The 18,516-nt window shown below is 27.8% G+C and overlaps 1 protein-coding gene across 1 annotated transcript in view; it reads right to left on the bottom strand.

Annotated features, from left to right (window-relative positions):
• The window catches only part of LOC107640059 (uncharacterized), a 29,742-nt gene extending 13,283 nt beyond the window's left edge, over window positions 1–16,459 (bottom strand). Inside the window, exon 1 of the mRNA XM_016343613.3 lies at window positions 16,345–16,459. Within this exon, the coding sequence (XP_016199099.2) occupies window positions 16,345–16,459 (115 nt within the window). The remainder of the gene's footprint in view (window positions 1–16,344) is intronic.
• Between the last annotated feature and the right edge of the window lie 2,057 nt (window positions 16,460–18,516).

Here is an 18,516-nt window from a genome sequence, read left to right as displayed (position 1 = left end):
AATTGATAATTCAATTAAAAATATTGGGCAACAAAATTCCTAAACTTTGATGCCAAGGCTGCAGGTGAGAAAAGGCTGCTCCAGCTGAATGAACTTGATGAGTTCAGGAGCTCTACCTATAAAATGTCAAGCTCTACAAGAAAAAGTCCAAAAAATAGCACGATAAAAATATTACCTCAAGAGTGTTTGATCCAGGCCAGAGGGTTTTACTTTTTAATTCTAGACTCAAGTTCTTTTCTAGGAAGCTCAAGTTCCAGTGGTTAGGACTTTTTGTAGTCACTGGAGTCTCACTCTATGGTCAGGTAGTACTTCAAAAAGAAAATTCAAATGACAGATTCGTAGTCAATGGCCAGAGGGTGAAACACTATCTGGGGGGCGAGCTTGATCGCCAACGATCCACCCATCTACTGACCTAGCAGAAATAACCGTCAAACTAATGACAGTAAAAAAGAGTTTGTTGCGAAGCAACCCGACAATAAGTATCATTTAGTTTTTATTTTCCATTTAAGTTTCTTTTATTTGCCAAACTGGTGTAAGGATAAATCGAGTGACACACCATCTTGTTGGTGGTTGTTATTGGCGGTGTTGATTCCAAAATTTCTTTGTAATGTTAAAAGATTTGAGGCATGTTGATTGGTTTGTTCCGTTGTTGATAAAATTGAAGGGGCAAAATTAATGTTGACCTCTGACAATGATGATTCAAGATCTGGTTCTTCGTCACTGATGTGAATTATTTCAGCACCAGCGTTATTATTGTTAATTGGGAGCATGATAGAAGCCTCTCTGTGATCCCTAGGGCCAGCAACTGAGGAAGAAACATTTTCGAAAAATATTACCGCATTATTATTATCAGTGCCAGAAATTGATGAAGTAGTAGTCATCTCATTCTTTCTTGTACTGCTTCCTGTTTCCTTGACCCTGTTGATAATTATTTTCTGTGTATCACAAACCAAACATACATTCACACAATATATTTTACTTTAGGATTTCAAAATAAGAGAATCAACCCTATTTTTAACTTGATACTTATTAAACTACTCTTCTACTTTAGCCCATGATAATAATAAAGAAGTATCGTGACCCACAAATTCAACCCAACAGAATACAAAAATTTAATTTTAATTTTAGTCTTTATTATCTTATCTTTATCTTATCTTTAATTGTTCTTATCTTATCTTTATTTGCTTTTATCTTTCATAGGACAATGCTCTATATATATTTAGTTTTACCCTCATAGTTTACAACACACTTCAGTACAATTCAATCAATAAAATTTCTTCATCTTTTTCTTTCACAAATTCTTTTATTTTCCTATTCTTTCACAATTTTATTATGGTATCAGAGCCATGGTATCCTCCTTGAAGAGGATATATAAGTTATCATCTTTTCGGTGAGAAATCACCATACTTCTTTTTCAACCTCCTCCCACAATAAATAATCATAGATTTAGTTACATGCATCCAAGTGAAAATCTTACCACAGTGTTGGTTATCCCGATTCTTTACCAACAATTTCGTCTGTGCCTCCTTTCTTCCGGTAGTTTCGTCTGCATTCTGTTTCAGCGGTTTAATCTGCATTCTGTATTAGCAGTTTCATCTGCACTCTTATCGCGCTCTATGCGCCATCTAAAGATCAATTTTATTGCGCTCTACGCGCTTATTTTTTTATTTTTTATTTTTTCATTCTTTATTTTTTTTTATGAAGATCGCTGCTTGCTCTCTCTCCCTCAAGCACAGCATCTCCTTTTATGTATTTTTGCCGTCGGCAGCTCAAGCTCTGCCGCACGCAATTGTTTAAAGATCGCTGCTCAAGCACAACATCTCCTTTTATGTATTTTTGTCGTCGGCAGCTCAAGCTCCGCCGCACGCAATTGTTTAAAGATCGCTGCTCAAGCACAGCATCTCCTTTTATATTTTTGCCGCCGGCAGCTCAAGCTCCGCCGTACGCAGTTTTTGAAGATCGCTGCTCAAGCACAGCATCTCCTTTTATATTTTTGCAGTAGGCAGCTCAAGCTCTGCCGCACGCATCTTCCTCCGCGTCACCACGTCAGACGCGCTTTTCTCAACAATTTCATCAGGAACTTATCCAAGCTGTGGATTATTGACATCTTCCATCCACCAGCTTGCGGGGGCGTATTAAACTACTCTTCTACTTTAGCCCATGACAATAATAAATAAGTATCGTGGCTCACAAATTCAGCTCAACAGAATACAAAAATTCAATTTTAATTTTAGTCTTTATTATCTTATCTTTATCTTATCTTTAATTGTTCTTTTCTTATCTTTATTTGCTTTTATCTTTCATAGGACAATGCTCTATATATATTTAGTTTTACCCTCATAGTTTACAACACACTTCAGTACAATTCAATCAATAAAATTTCTTCATCTTTTTCTTTCACAAATTCTTTTATTTTCCTATTCTTTCACAATTTTATTAATACTGAACTGAAAAAAATTGAAAAAAAAAACCCTATCATCACTAGTCAATGTCAAAATTAACATACTTACAAATTTAAATATCATATATAATATATATTCAAACAATAGATCTAAACAATACCTTCAGGCACGAGAAAAATTAATCAATATATCACCGCAACAGATCTAATAAAAAAAGAGAAAAATGGATCTGAAAGACATGTATTAAACCACTCTTCCACCTTAGCCCATGACAACAATAAAGACGTCTCACGGCCCACAAATTCAGCCCAACAGAATACACAAATTAAATTATAATTTAGTCTTTATCTTATCTTATAGTTATCTCTATCTTTATCTATATCTTATCTTTATCTAATTTTATCTTTCATAAGCCAATACTCTATATATACTTAGTTTTACCTTTATAGTTTACAATTCATTCAATCAACAATCAATAAAATTTCTTCATCTTTTTCTTTCATAATTCTTTTATTTTTCTATTCTTTCACAATTTTATTATGGTATCAGAGCTCCTCTTGAGCTCTGCTGACATCCATGGATCAAGGAGAAAGGGCACACCAACAACTTCATCCGGAGTCTCTTTTGGACCTTTCGTCAGCCCAACACTTTTCTTTCATGGCACTTCCTTTCAATGAAGAAGCTCGTCCTTCAAACCAACTTGAACTTATGCCAAGTCCAACTACTCATTATCTTTGTTCTTTCAATATCTTTTCTACTGTTAACAATTCTTCAAATCGAGATTCATTCTTGAATACTTGGATCATTGATTCTGGTGCCACAGATCACATTGCATCAAATTTGTCTTGGTTTATTTCTTACACACAAATTTCTCCTATTATTGTTCATTTACCAAATGGTTCTCGAACTACTGTTTCTTATAAAGGCATCGTTCAATTTTCACCATCTTTGGTTCTTCATGATGTTCTTTATTTACCTCATTTCAACTTTAATATTATCTCTGTTTCAAAAATTACTTCAGCACTCATATGTGAACTCACTTTTTCATCTTCTTCTTGCACTCTACAGAGCAACAATTTGGGGACAATTGATTTGGCCAGAATGAGAGAGGGATTATATGTCTTTGAACCCAATTTCGGTAAAAATTCATCCACTACACACTCCATAAATTCCATCCAATCTCCACCCATTACACCTTCCAATATATGGCATTTTCGTTTAGGACACCTTTCTGGGCAAAGACTTAATCATTTACATAAACAATTTCCTTTTATCTCTATGCATCATGACGAGGCTTGTGACATTTGTCATCTTTCTAAACAAAAGAAACTTTCTTTTTCTCAAAGTTTTAACAAAGCCAATGCAAGTTTTGATTTATTACACTTTGATATTTGGGGTCCGTTTCGACAAAATTCTATTCATAATCATAAATATTTTTTTACTATTGTTGATGATTTTAGCCGCTTTACATGGGTTACTTTATTAAAATCAAAAGGAGAAGTACAGAATCAAATAAAAAATTTTATTACTTTAATTGAAACACAATTCAACTCCAAAGTCAAAACTATTCGTTCTGATAATGGACCAGAATTTATTTTACCTGATTTTTATGCTTCAAAGGGCATTATTCATCAACGTAGTTGTGTTGAAACTCCTCAACAAAATGGAAGGGTAGAACGCAAGCATCAACATATTTTAAATATAGCTCGTGCTCTTATGTTTCAATCTAATTTACCATCATCTTTTTGGTCTTATGCTGTTAGACATGCTGTTTATTTACTTAATAGAGTTCCATCATCTGCAATTAATTTTAAAACACCATTTGAGATTTTACTCAATCTTCCACCAAATTATCATGACATTAAAGTTTTTGGATGCTTATGTTTTGTTTCTACCCAAATGACAAATAGATCAAAATTTGATCCAAGAGCCAAAAAGGCTGTATTTATTGGCTTTCAATCTGGTTTTAAAGGGTATATTGTTTATGTTTTAGAAGATAAAAGAATTGAGATTTCTAGAAACGTAATTTTTTATGAAAAGATCTTGCCCTTAGTCACAAAAAATGTCCAATTCCAGACACTTAGCCCAACATTGCCAAACACACCTTCTCAAAAACAAGATTCAGTTAGTCTTCCAGTTGAACCCTCACCTATACCCATTGACCCAATTCCACCTAGTTCTTTATTTTCTCCAACAACCTCTCCTTCTTCCTCACTATCGTTTCCTAACCAAGTTGAACCCATGACCACCGAATCCCTTTCAACACTAGACACTAGTCCACCATCACCTTCTCATCCCCCGTCACCTTCTTCACCACCTGAGCAACCCCATCCTCGTCATTCCGACCGGCCTCACCGACCTCCAGCATATCTCTCTGATTACTTGTGTAATTCCTCTCTCATCTCTACAAATCAATCTCCCTCAAAGTGCAAGTATCCTTTATCTTCAGTCATGTCTTTTTCTTCTCTTTCATCTTCACATAAAAAGTTTCTTTTATCTCTACATTCTGACGTTGAGCCAAAGTCTTTTAAGGACGCCAATCAACACTCTAATTGGCGTAGTGCTATGAAAGATGAGTTGGATGCTCTTGAGCTGAACAAAACTTGGCATCTTGTTGATTGCCCTGCAGGGGTTAAGCCGGTTGGCTGTAAATGGGTCTATCGCATCAAACGCAAGCCTGATGGTTCAGTTGATCGATATAAAGCACGCCTTGTGGCTAAAGGGTTCACTCAAACTGAAGGTGTTGATTTCTTGGAAACTTTCTCCCCTGTTGTCAAGCCTGCCACTATCAGATTAGTTTTGGCATTGGCCTCTATGAAGCATTGGCCTATACATCAGTTGGATGTCAATAATGCTTTCTTACATGGGGATCTTTCTGAGGATGTTTATATGACTCTGCCACCCGGATTTATATCTCCTCAACCGAATCAATGCTGTAAGCTACTAAAGTCACTGTATGGTTTACGACAATCTAGTCGTATGTGGTATGACAAACTTTCTCATCTTTTGCTATCTCATGGATATCAGCAGACCTCATCTGATTATAGTTTATTTGTCAAATTCATTGGTGATCAAATTTCTATCCTTTTAGTCTATGTTGACGACATTGTTCTCACTGGTAATTCTATTTCTGAACTTGCTGCCATCAAGTCTATTTTACACCAACACTTTCGAATTAAAGACTTGGGCCCATTAAAATATTTTTTGGGTATTGAAGTTGCTCAATCAGAGAAGGGAATTTGCTTATCTCAGAGAAAATATTGTCTTGATCTTTTGGAGGATTCTGGTTTATTAGGGGCTAAACCTGCCTCTGTTCCAATGGATAGTACCACAAGACTATATCAAGACCAAAGTCCCTTGCTATCCGACCCTTTTGTATATCGTCGTTTGGTTGGCCGTCTTATCTATCTCACCACTACTCGACCGGACATCATGTATGCCACTCAACAATTAAGTCAATTCATGGCATCTCCTACTGAATCTCATCTTCAAGCTGCCAAGCATGTGTTACGATATCTGAAAACTAGTCCCGGCAAAGGACTTTTCTTTCCAAGGGAATCAGAAATTCAGCTTCTCGGCTTCAGTGACTCTGATTGGGCCGGATGTCCTGACACTCGGCGATCTTTAACAGGTTATTGTTTCTTCTTAGGCAGTTCTTTAGTCTCTTGGAAGACCAAGAAACAAACCACCGTTGCCCGCTCTTCCACGGAAGCAGAATATCGTGCACTTGCCAACACAACTTGTGAACTTCAATGGATAATAAATGTGTTACAATTTTTACGCATCTCTCCTATTCGCCCACCAGTTTTATATTGTGATAATCAGAGTGCTCTTCATATTGCTGCTAACCCGGTTTTTCATGAACGGACCAAACATTTAGAGGTTGATTGTCACTTGGTTCGACAAAAAGCTCAAGCTGGTGTGATGAAACTTCTCCCAATTCCCTCTTCTGGGCAACTAGCTGACATCTTCACCAAGCCTTTGTCTCCTCAACCCTTCCATCTTAATCTGAATAAGCTTAGTGTTCTTGACATCTTTCATCCTCCAGCTTGCGGGGGCGTATTAAACCACTCTTCCACCTTAGCCCATGACAACAATAAAGACGTCTCACGGCCCACAAATTCAGCCCAACAGAATACACAAATTAAATTATAATTTAGTCTTTATCTTATCTTATAGTTATCTCTATCTTTATCTATATCTTATCTTTATCTAATTTTATCTTTCATAAGCCAATACTCTATATATACTTAGTTTTACCTTTATAGTTTACAATTCATTCAATCAACAATCAATAAAATTTCTTCATCTTTTTCTTTCATAATTCTTTTATTTTTCTATTCTTTCACAATTTTATTAACATGAACTTAGAAATAGACTAACTTCAAAAATAGATCTGAAAATATGCGAACTTCAGTAGCAATAAAACAGTAATAATGACAGTACGAAACAAAGTAAAAGATAGTGAGACTATGCAAAACAGGCGGTGATAATGTAAAACAAAAAGTGGCGTAAAAAAAAGTTTGAGTAGAAAAATAGAAAAGTGATTTTTTAGAGAAAATAGAATATAGTAGCGCGAGAAGAAGATCGAGTGAAACTAATGATGATGGTGGGTGTATGTGTGAGAGGTAAGTACGAAAAAGACAAGAATTGAAATTAAGAGATGACTGAAAGTGAGGTGTATCCTAATTGAGAATTAAAAGGATATTTATCTTTTTCTATCAATTGAATCTTAGTTTTATGACAAGAAATTTGAAAATATAAAAAAATTTAAAATTGTTGATTAAAAAGATTTTGTCTCTAAACTTTTTATTGTGCGAAAATTGAAAATGATGAACACAGCAAAAAATAGCATATGTCATAAAAATAAGAGTAATATGAGATATATTAAGTAACTACATAGTGTATGTGTTACTTTGACAGGTCTTTATCATAACCAAATATTCAAAAAAAGACAAATTAGGACAGCATCATATGAAATTGCTAATGAACTTCTATGAGAAGCAAAAGTAATAAAAAAATATTATTATTCATAACAAACTCATGATAAAGATGTAACAAAAATTTCTTTTTAATTTGGGTCTTCTATTTCATATGTTAATTTATTTAATGAGGTTCGCATCTTGTTTAATTGTGATGATCTACGTCAATAGTTCGATATACATGAATAGAAATGTTAGAGGATATCAAAATTTGTTATTTAAATTTTGACTATTAATTAGCTATTAATATTTAAAAGTATGTCATAAATATATTATTAGATTGCTAGAATAAAAAAATTACACAAAATAAATTGAGTGATAGCCAAGTAATGGTCAAAAATAATAAATTTTAATCACCCTCTAACATTTTTTATACATAAAATTAGAGTGAATAAAAATAATATATTTTTTAATATATTTAATTCATCATCTTAAAAAATTTATTGAAATTATCAAAATTAAATTCAGTCAAATTAAAATCAAAATTAATAATTTTACACCATTAATTTTATGTATGGTCAACAGAAAAAATGTGACACGCAATCAATTTTGAGAGATATTCAAATGTAGTATTTATGTAAATAAAAAATAAAAATAAATAAAAAGACTAATAAATTTTTAGATTATTAGATCAAAAATATTTTATAAAGTAAAATAAAATATTTTTAAACAAAATAATTCTATGTTATTTACTAAAATATATTTTTAGTAAATCAGATAGAGTCATTCTGATTCAAAAAAATCGAGTTAGTTTTTCTGATTTTAGCATTATTCTGGTGATTTTTTTTAATTTTATGCTGAAATTAAAGGAATTATCGCTCAATTTTAATTCAAATTGGACCCACCCATTTAATTCTTATACACTCTAATCACTATAAACTTTTTCTCATTTGATATATTTAACTCATAAAATTTTTTCTTCTACCTTCATACTTTAACTAGTATTTTTATTATTTTATTTTTATTGTGAATAAATCAAAATGTATCAAACACGATTTAGTCAATTCATTACCATGACAACATTTTAAAAGATTAAACTATATATTCACTCAATTACAATTTAAATTGGAGTTGGTCTATTTTGATTTTGTCCAAAATTAGGATATATTTACCTGACTTTTTTTTATAAAAAAAATGTGTATAAAAATAATATAAAAATAATTTATTTTAAATAATAATATTTAATTTTTAAAAACCCTCAAAAAATTGTGTTTTAAATGAAAAGTTGATCTTTATTAATAAAGATAAAAAATACTAAAAAATTAAAAACACAAATAAAAAGTTGAAAACATATATATTAAGAAAGAAGAAAAGATTGAGAAAAAAATTTTGAAAAAGTTGAAAAACACTAATAAAAAAGAATCAGCACCCATATATCTTACTACTACATTGGACTATATGTATGTATTGTTTACTATTTTTCACAAAAATAAGGAAATTATATAAAAAAGAATTAACATATATTAGAGTTGGTGGACAGTAAACCAGAAAATGAAAATTATAGAAATTTTTTCGTTAATACACTACTGTATTTCTTTTATTCTTTTAGTGTATCTATGTATGTATGAACAATGTGAGCCTAGTGAGAAGTCTAACTTATAAAGTGAATTGAAGCATATTCTCCACTTAAGGCAAATGTGCTTCTTCATAATATTAGTGATTAATAATATATAATAATTAAAAAAGTGAAATGCCTACTATGATATTGTGGACTATGTAGATATTTAATTTATTATCTTTGATTCTTTAATAATATCTATTCTAGCACTAAATTCTCATTTTTGACTCTAAATTTAGTAAATTATTTGTGTGTTGACATTATGTTTTTAAATAGAAAATAACCGGACTTGTAATAAAAAATGGTAACAATTAACCGCCAAGGCATTGTTTACAAGATAACCAAGGCTCCCCTCAAAGGTTGTCACCTTTATGTCATGACGAATATGGTGTTAATTTATATGCAATTGTCTTTATCTAAATTAATAGTTAAGAACTATTAGATGATAATTTAGTCAAATTTATTAAATTATTGAATAATTTTTAACTATTAACTATTTAACTTCACATAATTTTCATTCATAAAATATATATAATAACTAATTAAAAATCATAATAAATTAAGGAATATTTTTTTCTTTTATCAATTTTTTTCTATTTTTTAATAATATATATAAGAGTGATGAGTCTATAATTTATATTCATTCCTCATTTCTCAATTTATTAAAGTAGGGACATGCATATAGACTCATTACATTTATTAAAAAAAATGATAAAAAAATATTTATATATATGTTTTACTTATATTAAAAAGGAAGAGTATGAGAGTTAAGGTAGTCATTTATTGTTTCTTCCAGTTTTTTGCCATTAATATTTCATACATGAACCGTGTTTATACATTAAATAAATAGCTAATACATGCATTATAGGTAAAAAAATATATATGATGCCCGAAAGTTAAAATGAATTCCATTTACATCATACAATCATTCATATCCAATATCTTAATATAATTTTTTATATATATAATATACCATGCATCTTCGTTTTTTATTTGTCACTCTATTTTTTATTTTATTATAATATTTGTCAAATATCATTTTTATTTCTATGCAAAATTTATAACAAAAATCATTCATTTTATTTTAATTTATTTCGTTTGTTTCTTTTATCTACCATGTTGTTTGACAATTAATAATAAGAGAGTTAAAATAAATCAAGAGTAATCTAAATATAATTTAGTTTTACTAAAAACTCTTAAATTCTTAATGAAAAAAATAGTAAAATAATTTTTAATATTTTTATTTATTACAATATAATTGATAATTCAATTAAAAATATTGGGCAACAAAGTTCTTAAACTTTGATGTTAAGGCTGCAGGTGAGAAAAGGCTGCTCCAGCTGAATGAACTTGATGAGTTCAGGAGCTCTACTTATGAAAATGTTAAGCTCTACAAGAAAAAGACCAAAAAATAGCACGATAAAAATATTACCTCAAGAGTGTTTGATCCAGGCCAGAGGATTTTACTTTTCAATTCTAAACTCAAGCTCTTTTTTAGGAAGCTCAAGTCCCGGTGGTTAGGACCTTTTGTAGTCACTGAAGTCTCACTCTATGGTCATGTAGTACTTCAAAAAAAAAATTCAAATGACAGATTCGTAGTCAATGACCAGAGGGTGAAACACTATTTGGAGGCGAGCTTGATCGCTAACGATCCACCCGTCTACTGACCTAGCAGAAACAACCGTCAAACTAATGACAGTAAAAAAGAGTTTGTTGCGAAGCAACCCGACAATAAGTATCATTTAGTTTTTATTTTCCATTTAAGTTTCTTTTATTTGCCAAACTGGTGTAAGGATAAATCGAGTGACACACCATCTTGTTGGTGGTTGTTGTTGGCGGTGTTGATTCCAAAATTTCTTTGTAATGTTAAAAGATTTGAGGCATGTTGTTTGGTTTGTTCCGTTGTTGATAAAATTGAAGGGGCAGAATTAATGTTGACCTCTGATAATGATGATTCAAGATCTGGTTCTTCGTCACTGATGTGAATTATTTCAGCACCAGCGTTATTATTGTTAATTGGGAGCATGATAGAAGCCTCTCTGTGATCCCTAGGGCTAGCAATTGAGGAAGAAACATTTTCAAAAAATATTACCGCATTATTATTATCAGTGCCAGAAATTGATGAAGTAGTAGTCATCTCATTCTTTCTTGTACTGTTTTCTGTTTCCTTGATCCTGTTGATAACTATTTCCTGTGTTATCACAAACCGAACACACATTCACACAATATATTTTAGTTTAGGATTTCAAAATAAGAGAATCAATCCTATTTTTAACTTGATACTTAACTGAAAAAAATTGAAAAAAAAAAACCTATCATCACTGGTCAACGTCAAAATTAACATACTTACAAATTTAAATATAATATATAATATATATTCAAACAATAGATTTAAATAATACCTTCAGGCACGAGAAAAATTAATTAATATATCACCGAAACAGATCTAATAAAAAAAGAGAAAAACGAATCTGGAAGACATGAACTTAGAAATAGACTAACTTCAAAAATAGATCTGAAAAGATGCAAACTTCAGTAGCAATAAAACAGTAATAATGACAGCGCGAAACAAAGTAAAAGACGGTGAGACTATGCAAAACAGGCGGTGATAATGTAAAACAAAAAGTGGCGTAAAAAAAGTTGAGCAGAAAAATAGAAAAGTGATTTTGTACAGAGAATAGAATATAGTAGCGCGAGAAGAAGACCGAGTGAAACTAATGATGATGGTGGGTGTATGTGTGAGAGGTAAGTACGAAAAAGACAAGAATTGAAATTAAGAAATGACTGAAAGTGAGGTGTATCCTAATTAAGAATTAAAAGGATATTTATCTTTTTCTATCAATTGAATCTTAATTTTATGACAAAAAATTTAAAAATATTAAAAATTATTGATTAAAAAGATTTTGTCTCTGAACTTTTTATTGTGCGAAAATTGAAAATGATGAACACAGAAAAAATAGAATATGTCATAAAATTAAGAGTAATATGGGATATATTAAGTAACTACATAGTGTATGTGTTACCTTGACAGGTCTTTATGGTTAGTTCTCATAACCAAATATTTAAAGAAAGACAAATTAGGACAGCATCATATGAAATTGCTAATAAACTTCCATGACAAGCAAAAGTAATAAAAAAAAATATTATTATTATTCATAACAAACTCACCATAAAGATGTAACAAAAATTTCTTTTTAATTTGGATCTTCTATTTCATATGTTAATTTATTTAATGAGCCTCGCATCTTGTTTAATTGTGATGATCTACGTCAATAGTTCGATATACATACATGAATAGAAATGTTAGAGGATATCAAAATTTGTTATTTAAATTTTGACTATTAATTAGCTATTAATATTTAAAAGTATGTCATAAATATATTATTAGATTGCTAGAATAAAAAAATTACACAAAATAAATTGAGTGATAGCTAAATAATGGTCAAAAACAATAAATTTTAATGACCCTCTAACATTTTTTATACATAAAATTAGAGTGAATAAAAATAATATATTTTTTAATATATTTAATTCATCATCTTAAAAAATTTATTGAAATTATCAAAATTAAATTCAGTTAAATTAAAATCAAAATTAATAATTTCACACCATTAATTTTATGTATGGTCAACAGAAAAAATGTGACACAATTAATTTTGAGAGATATTCAAATTGTAGTATTTTCGCAAATAAAAAATAAAAATACTAATAAATTTTTAGATTATTAGATTAAAAATATTTTATAAAGTAAAATAAAATATTTTTAAAAAAATAATTCTAACATTATTTACTAGAATTTCAACGTTGAACAATACATTTAATGTAAATATCATGAGTATTTAATATTCAATGAAGAAAGCGAATCTAATATAAATAGAACATATAAATTATTTTCATAAAATTGTCTTTATATAAAATTAATAGCTAAGAATTATTAGATGTGATAATTTAGTCAAATTTATTAAATTATCAAACAATTCTTAACTATTAACTTCACATAATTTTTATTCATAAAATATATATAATAACTAATTGAAAATTATAATAAATCATGGAATAATTTTTTTCTTTTATCATTTTTTTAATAATATATATAAGAGTCATGAGTCTATATACATTCCTCATTTCTCAATTTATTAAAGTAAGGAAATGCATATAGACTCATTACATTTATTTAAAAAAAATTTGATAAAAGGAAAATATTTATATATATTTCTTACTTGGAAAGGGAGAGCATGAGCAAATTTTAGTGGGGGTGTTTATGGATTGGATCTGATCAGCATATTCGCGGTGTTTATTTAAATTTGATTTAAAAATTGTGGATATGGATTCGATCCGCAGGGTTATCGGATCGGACCAGATCTGCACACTAATAAGATAAGATTGTGAATTTTGTGTAGGTATCCGCATATCCGATCCTCATATCCGCGTATCCACAAAAATAAATAAATAAATAAATATTCTTTTTATATTTTATTTCAACTAATAATTATCATATATGTTTCATTATTTTAATTTATTATTTAAGAAATGTATGTTTAATATTATTTTAAAAGTAAACATATTTAAAAGAATAGAAAAAATAAATTTTATTGATATTTTTTAAATAAAAATAAGCTTTTAAAAATATTTTTTTATTTTGCGGATATATCCGATATCCGATATCCGATCCGATCCGATCCGCAAATGTGCGGATCGGATCTAAGCTTAAAAACTGTAGATATTGAATCTGATCCGATGATTTTAATGCAGATTGGATCGAAATTTTGGTCATATCTAATCCGATCCGAACTGTGTTCACCCCTAAATTCTACTTAAGATAGCCATTTATTATTTTTTCCATTTTTTTGCCATTAATATTTCATATATAAACCGTGTTTGTACATTAAATAAACAGCTAATACATTATTCTTTATATATAGTTAAAAAATATATATGATGTCAGAAGGTTAAAATGAAATCCATTTACATGTTACAATAATCCATATCCAATATCTTAATATAAATTTTATTTAATATCTAATATACTATCTTGATTTTTTATTTATCACTCTATTCTTTATTCCATTATAATATTTGTCAAATATCATTTTTCTATGCAAAATTTATAACAAAAATAATTCATTTTATTTTAATTTATTTCGTTTGTTTCTTTTATCTATCATTTTGTTTGAAAAATACAATTAATAAGAGAGTTAAAATAAATCAAGAGTAATCTAAATATAATTTAGTTTTACTAAATAACTCTTAATGGAAAAAAGAAAATAGTAAAATAATTTTTAATATTTTTATTTATTACAGTATAATTGATAATTCAATTAAAAGTATTATACTAAAAAATGAGAGTGACAGTTTAATAGATATTATGAAACCAAAAAAAGTCATTCATTAATTGATTTTTTTAATAAAAAAAGTTTTAATTTTAATGTATTGACAAATTATAAAATTTTTCATAATGATTTAATCAAATTCATACATTTAAATAAATTTTTCAGTAGTTAATTTAAAAATTAATTATTTTATTTTAATAAATATACAATAAATATATATAATTATTTTTTAATTAATAATTTTAATATATATTTTTAAAACACATGTTAATTAAATTGTATAATTAGTTAATCATAAAGTAAGCTAACAATAATAGTACCAAAAAATCCATAATTATTGAAGAGAGAGAATATATAACAAATAATTTTCAATATTTGTATAGATCGAAAAGTATTTGTGTTTCAATAAGTAATATTTTTAAAGAATTCTTGAATTACTATTAGTAACCTTAAACATACCTTAGAATATTAAGATTTAATTATTTTGTTAATTTCTATAATTTTATTCAATTTGTAATTAAATTTTTATTTTTTTTCTTTTTTTAGTTAGTCCGTACGTTACTTTTAATTTTATAAGTAGATTATTTCTAGTGTAAAAAATGTTAGAGTTAACTGAATATTTTTTCGTAAATTAAAAATATTCATAATTAAAAACTTAATTAGATCTTTGACTATATGTATTTTGAGAGAAATCTTCTGTTAATTTTAATATTTTTGATATAAAAAAATTTAATTACAAAATTAAAAACAATATAAGAACCTAATTAAAAAAATATAAAGAATTAATTAAAAATTTGGTAAAAGTATAGAAACTAATAAAATAATGAGTAATTACAAAAGTAGTCCCAAAAATTTTAAAAGCGGACATTTTAGTCCTAAAAAAATTAATACACAGATCAATCCCCAAAGTTTTACTCCGACAGACAAATTAGTCCCCAATTTATTTTTCGACAAAGTAATTATCCATCAAATCATTCCCCAAGAATTTTAAAATCGGACATTTTAGTCCCCAAAAAAAATTAACATACAGATCAATCCCCAATATTTTTCTCCGTCAGACATAACAGTTTTCCATCTAAAAAGATAAAATAAAATTATTATTATTATTATTATTATTATTATTTGCACAATAATAATAATGTACCATAATATTTTTGTATTTTTTGAACAAAAATAATAATAAATTTATTATGATATAAAAGGTATATATATAGTCACTCATCAATAATAATAATAATAATAATAATAATAATAATAATAATAATAATAATAATAATAATAATAATAATAATATTCAATAAAATTATTAGAGATTATTATTCTACAAAAAATTTAAGGTCGAAATCATTTGATATTTTTGTATTTAATATAATCAAAAGATGTCCTATTTTAAAAAATATATTTGTATTAAAAAAAGATTTTAATTTTAATTTCAAAGCATCGTTATTCACCTTACTTGTTTCTAACAAAAATAGTGTATTAATATGCTAGTGTCGTCATATCCACATGCACAAAACTAAGTTAATAATAATAAAGGTCCACATATAGTAAAAGTAAAATGGACGGGGACTGTTATGTTTGACATAAAAAAATATTGGAAATTAATCTGTGTATTAATTTTTTTAGATTAAAATGTCTACTTTTAAAATTTTTGGAGACTGATATGAGTAATTTTTCTGCCGAAAAATAAACTAGAGACTGATCTGTCTACCAGAATAAAATCTTAGGAATTAATCTATGTATTAATTTTTCTTAGAAACTAAAATATCCGTTTTTAAAATTCCTGAAGAAGACTGATTTAGATAATTACTCTAAAATAATTAAATCGAATATTAACGTTGAACAATACATTTAATGTACATGTCATGAGTATTGAATATTTAATGAAGAAAGAGAATCTAATATGAATAGAACATATAAGTCATTTTCATATAATTGTCTTTATATAAAATTAATAATTAAGAATTAAGATTGACCTATAACAATGATGATTCAAGATCTAATTTTTCGTCATTGATGTGGATTATTTCAGCAGCAGCATTATTATTGTTAATTGGGAGCATGATAGAAACCTCTCTGTTTTTTTCTAGGGACAATAGCTGAGGAAGAAAAATTTTCAAAAAACAGTGTCGAATTATTATTACCACCAGTATCAGAAGTTGATGAAGGAGTAGTGAAAACTCTCATTCTCCGGTTCTCCCTTGTGCTGCGTTTCGCCTGTTCCCTTGACCCTGTTGATTATTATTTTTTGTGGTATCACAAACCGAACGCATTATATATTTTAGTTCAGAATTTCAAAGAGAATCAACCCTATATTTTTAACTTGACTCTCAACTGAAAAAAAAAAATCTAAAAAAAACTTATAATCAATCCTCAATATCAAAATTAACATACTTATGTACAAATTTAAACATCAAATACAACATATATTTAAACAATAGATCTAAATAATATTATTAGCCACAAAAAAATTAATCAATATTTTACCACAATAGATCTAGCAAAAAAAATGACAAAAAAACAAATCTAAAAGACATCAACTTTAGCAATAACACTTCAAAATATATCTAAAAAGATACTAGCTTCAATAACAATAAAACAATAACAGTGACAACGCAAAACAAAGTAGAGGGACAATAGAGACTATGCAAAACAAGAGGTGGCAAGATAAAACAAAAAAAATTCAACGCAAAAAGGATTGAGCAGAAGAAAAGCAAAAAAATAATCTTACAGAGAAATAGAATAGAGCAATGCGAGAATTGAAAATGAAATGCAAAGAATCCTAAATGAGAAGATATTTGTCTTTTTCTATTAATTTAATTTTAATTTTAATTTTATAATAAAAAATATTAAAAATAAAAATATTAAAAATTATTGATATAAAAAGATGGTCTCAGTAGAAAAATTAAAAAATGAACAAATAGCATATATAAGTCATAAAATCAAGAGTAATATGAGACATAGTAGGCAACAGCTAGTATGATGTATGTGTTACCTTGACGGTTGTTTATGGTTGTAAAAATTGAATTAGTTCTCATTATACCAAATATTTAAAGAAAGAGGAGTTAAGACGGCACTATATGAGATCGCTAATAAACCTGTATTAAGAGCAAAAGTAATAATAAAAAAAATATTATTATTCAGAACAAACTCATGATAAAGATGTAACAATTTTTTTTTTTAATTTGTGTCTTCTATTTCATATGTTAATTTATTAAATGAGCATCACATATCGTCTAATTGTGAATAAAAATAATATATTTGTTAATATATTTAATTCATCATCTTAAAAAGTTTATTAAAATTATTAAAATTAAAATCAGTCAAATTAAAATCAAAATTAATAATTCTACATCATTAATTTTATGTATGGTCAACGAAAAAATATGATACACAATTGATATTGAGAGATGTTCAGATGTAATATTCTGTAAAAAAAAATAATTATTAAATAAAAAAATATTTTTTAAATAAAATAAAATAAAATAAAATATTTTAAAAAATAATTCTAACATTATTTACTAAAATATATTTTAAAAAAATAAAATATCAGATAGAGTCATCTTAATTTAAAAAAATTGAGTTAACTTTTTCTGATTTTAGCATTTTTTTAGGTGTCTTTTTTCTGATTTTATGATGGAATCAAGGAAATTACCGTTTAATTTTAATTTAGATTGGACTTATCTCACTTAATTTTTATGTACTCTAGTCATTATAAAATTTCTCTCATTTGATACATTTAACCTATCAAATTTTTTCTTCTACCTTTATACCTCAACTTGTATCTTTATTATTTTATTTTTATTTTATTTTTGTTATGAGTGAATTAAAATGCATCAAATAGAATTCTAGTTAATTCATTAACATGGCAAAATTTTAAGAGATTAAATTACAGGTTCACTCCATTACAACTTAAATTAGAGTTGGTCTATTTTAATTTTATCCAAAATTAGGATAGGTTTGCCTAATTTTTTTTATCCAAAAAATAATATTTTGTTTCGTCCCTAAGTTTTTTTTAAACAAAATCGTCCTCAAAGTTCATAGTTGTTTTAAAATGATCCAGCGGACAATTATGCCCCTGAATTCGTTACTCTCTTTAACTGTTTGTTAATCAAATAATAATAATAATAAAAGGGAACATTGTGGGAGAGGGAGGAGAGGATGGTGTTATATCGAAGGCTCAGAGGAAGAAAGCTGCACTAGGGTTCGACGAAGTGGAGGAAGGGGATGGAAACGCCGATTGG

Source organism: Arachis ipaensis, chromosome B5 (assembly GCF_059453495.1).
Source record: "Arachis ipaensis isolate K30076 ecotype BB chromosome B5, ASM5945349v1, whole genome shotgun sequence".
NCBI classification, from domain to species: domain Eukaryota; kingdom Viridiplantae; phylum Streptophyta; class Magnoliopsida; order Fabales; family Fabaceae; genus Arachis; species Arachis ipaensis.
This window is presented reverse-complemented; position numbering and strand designations above follow the sequence as displayed.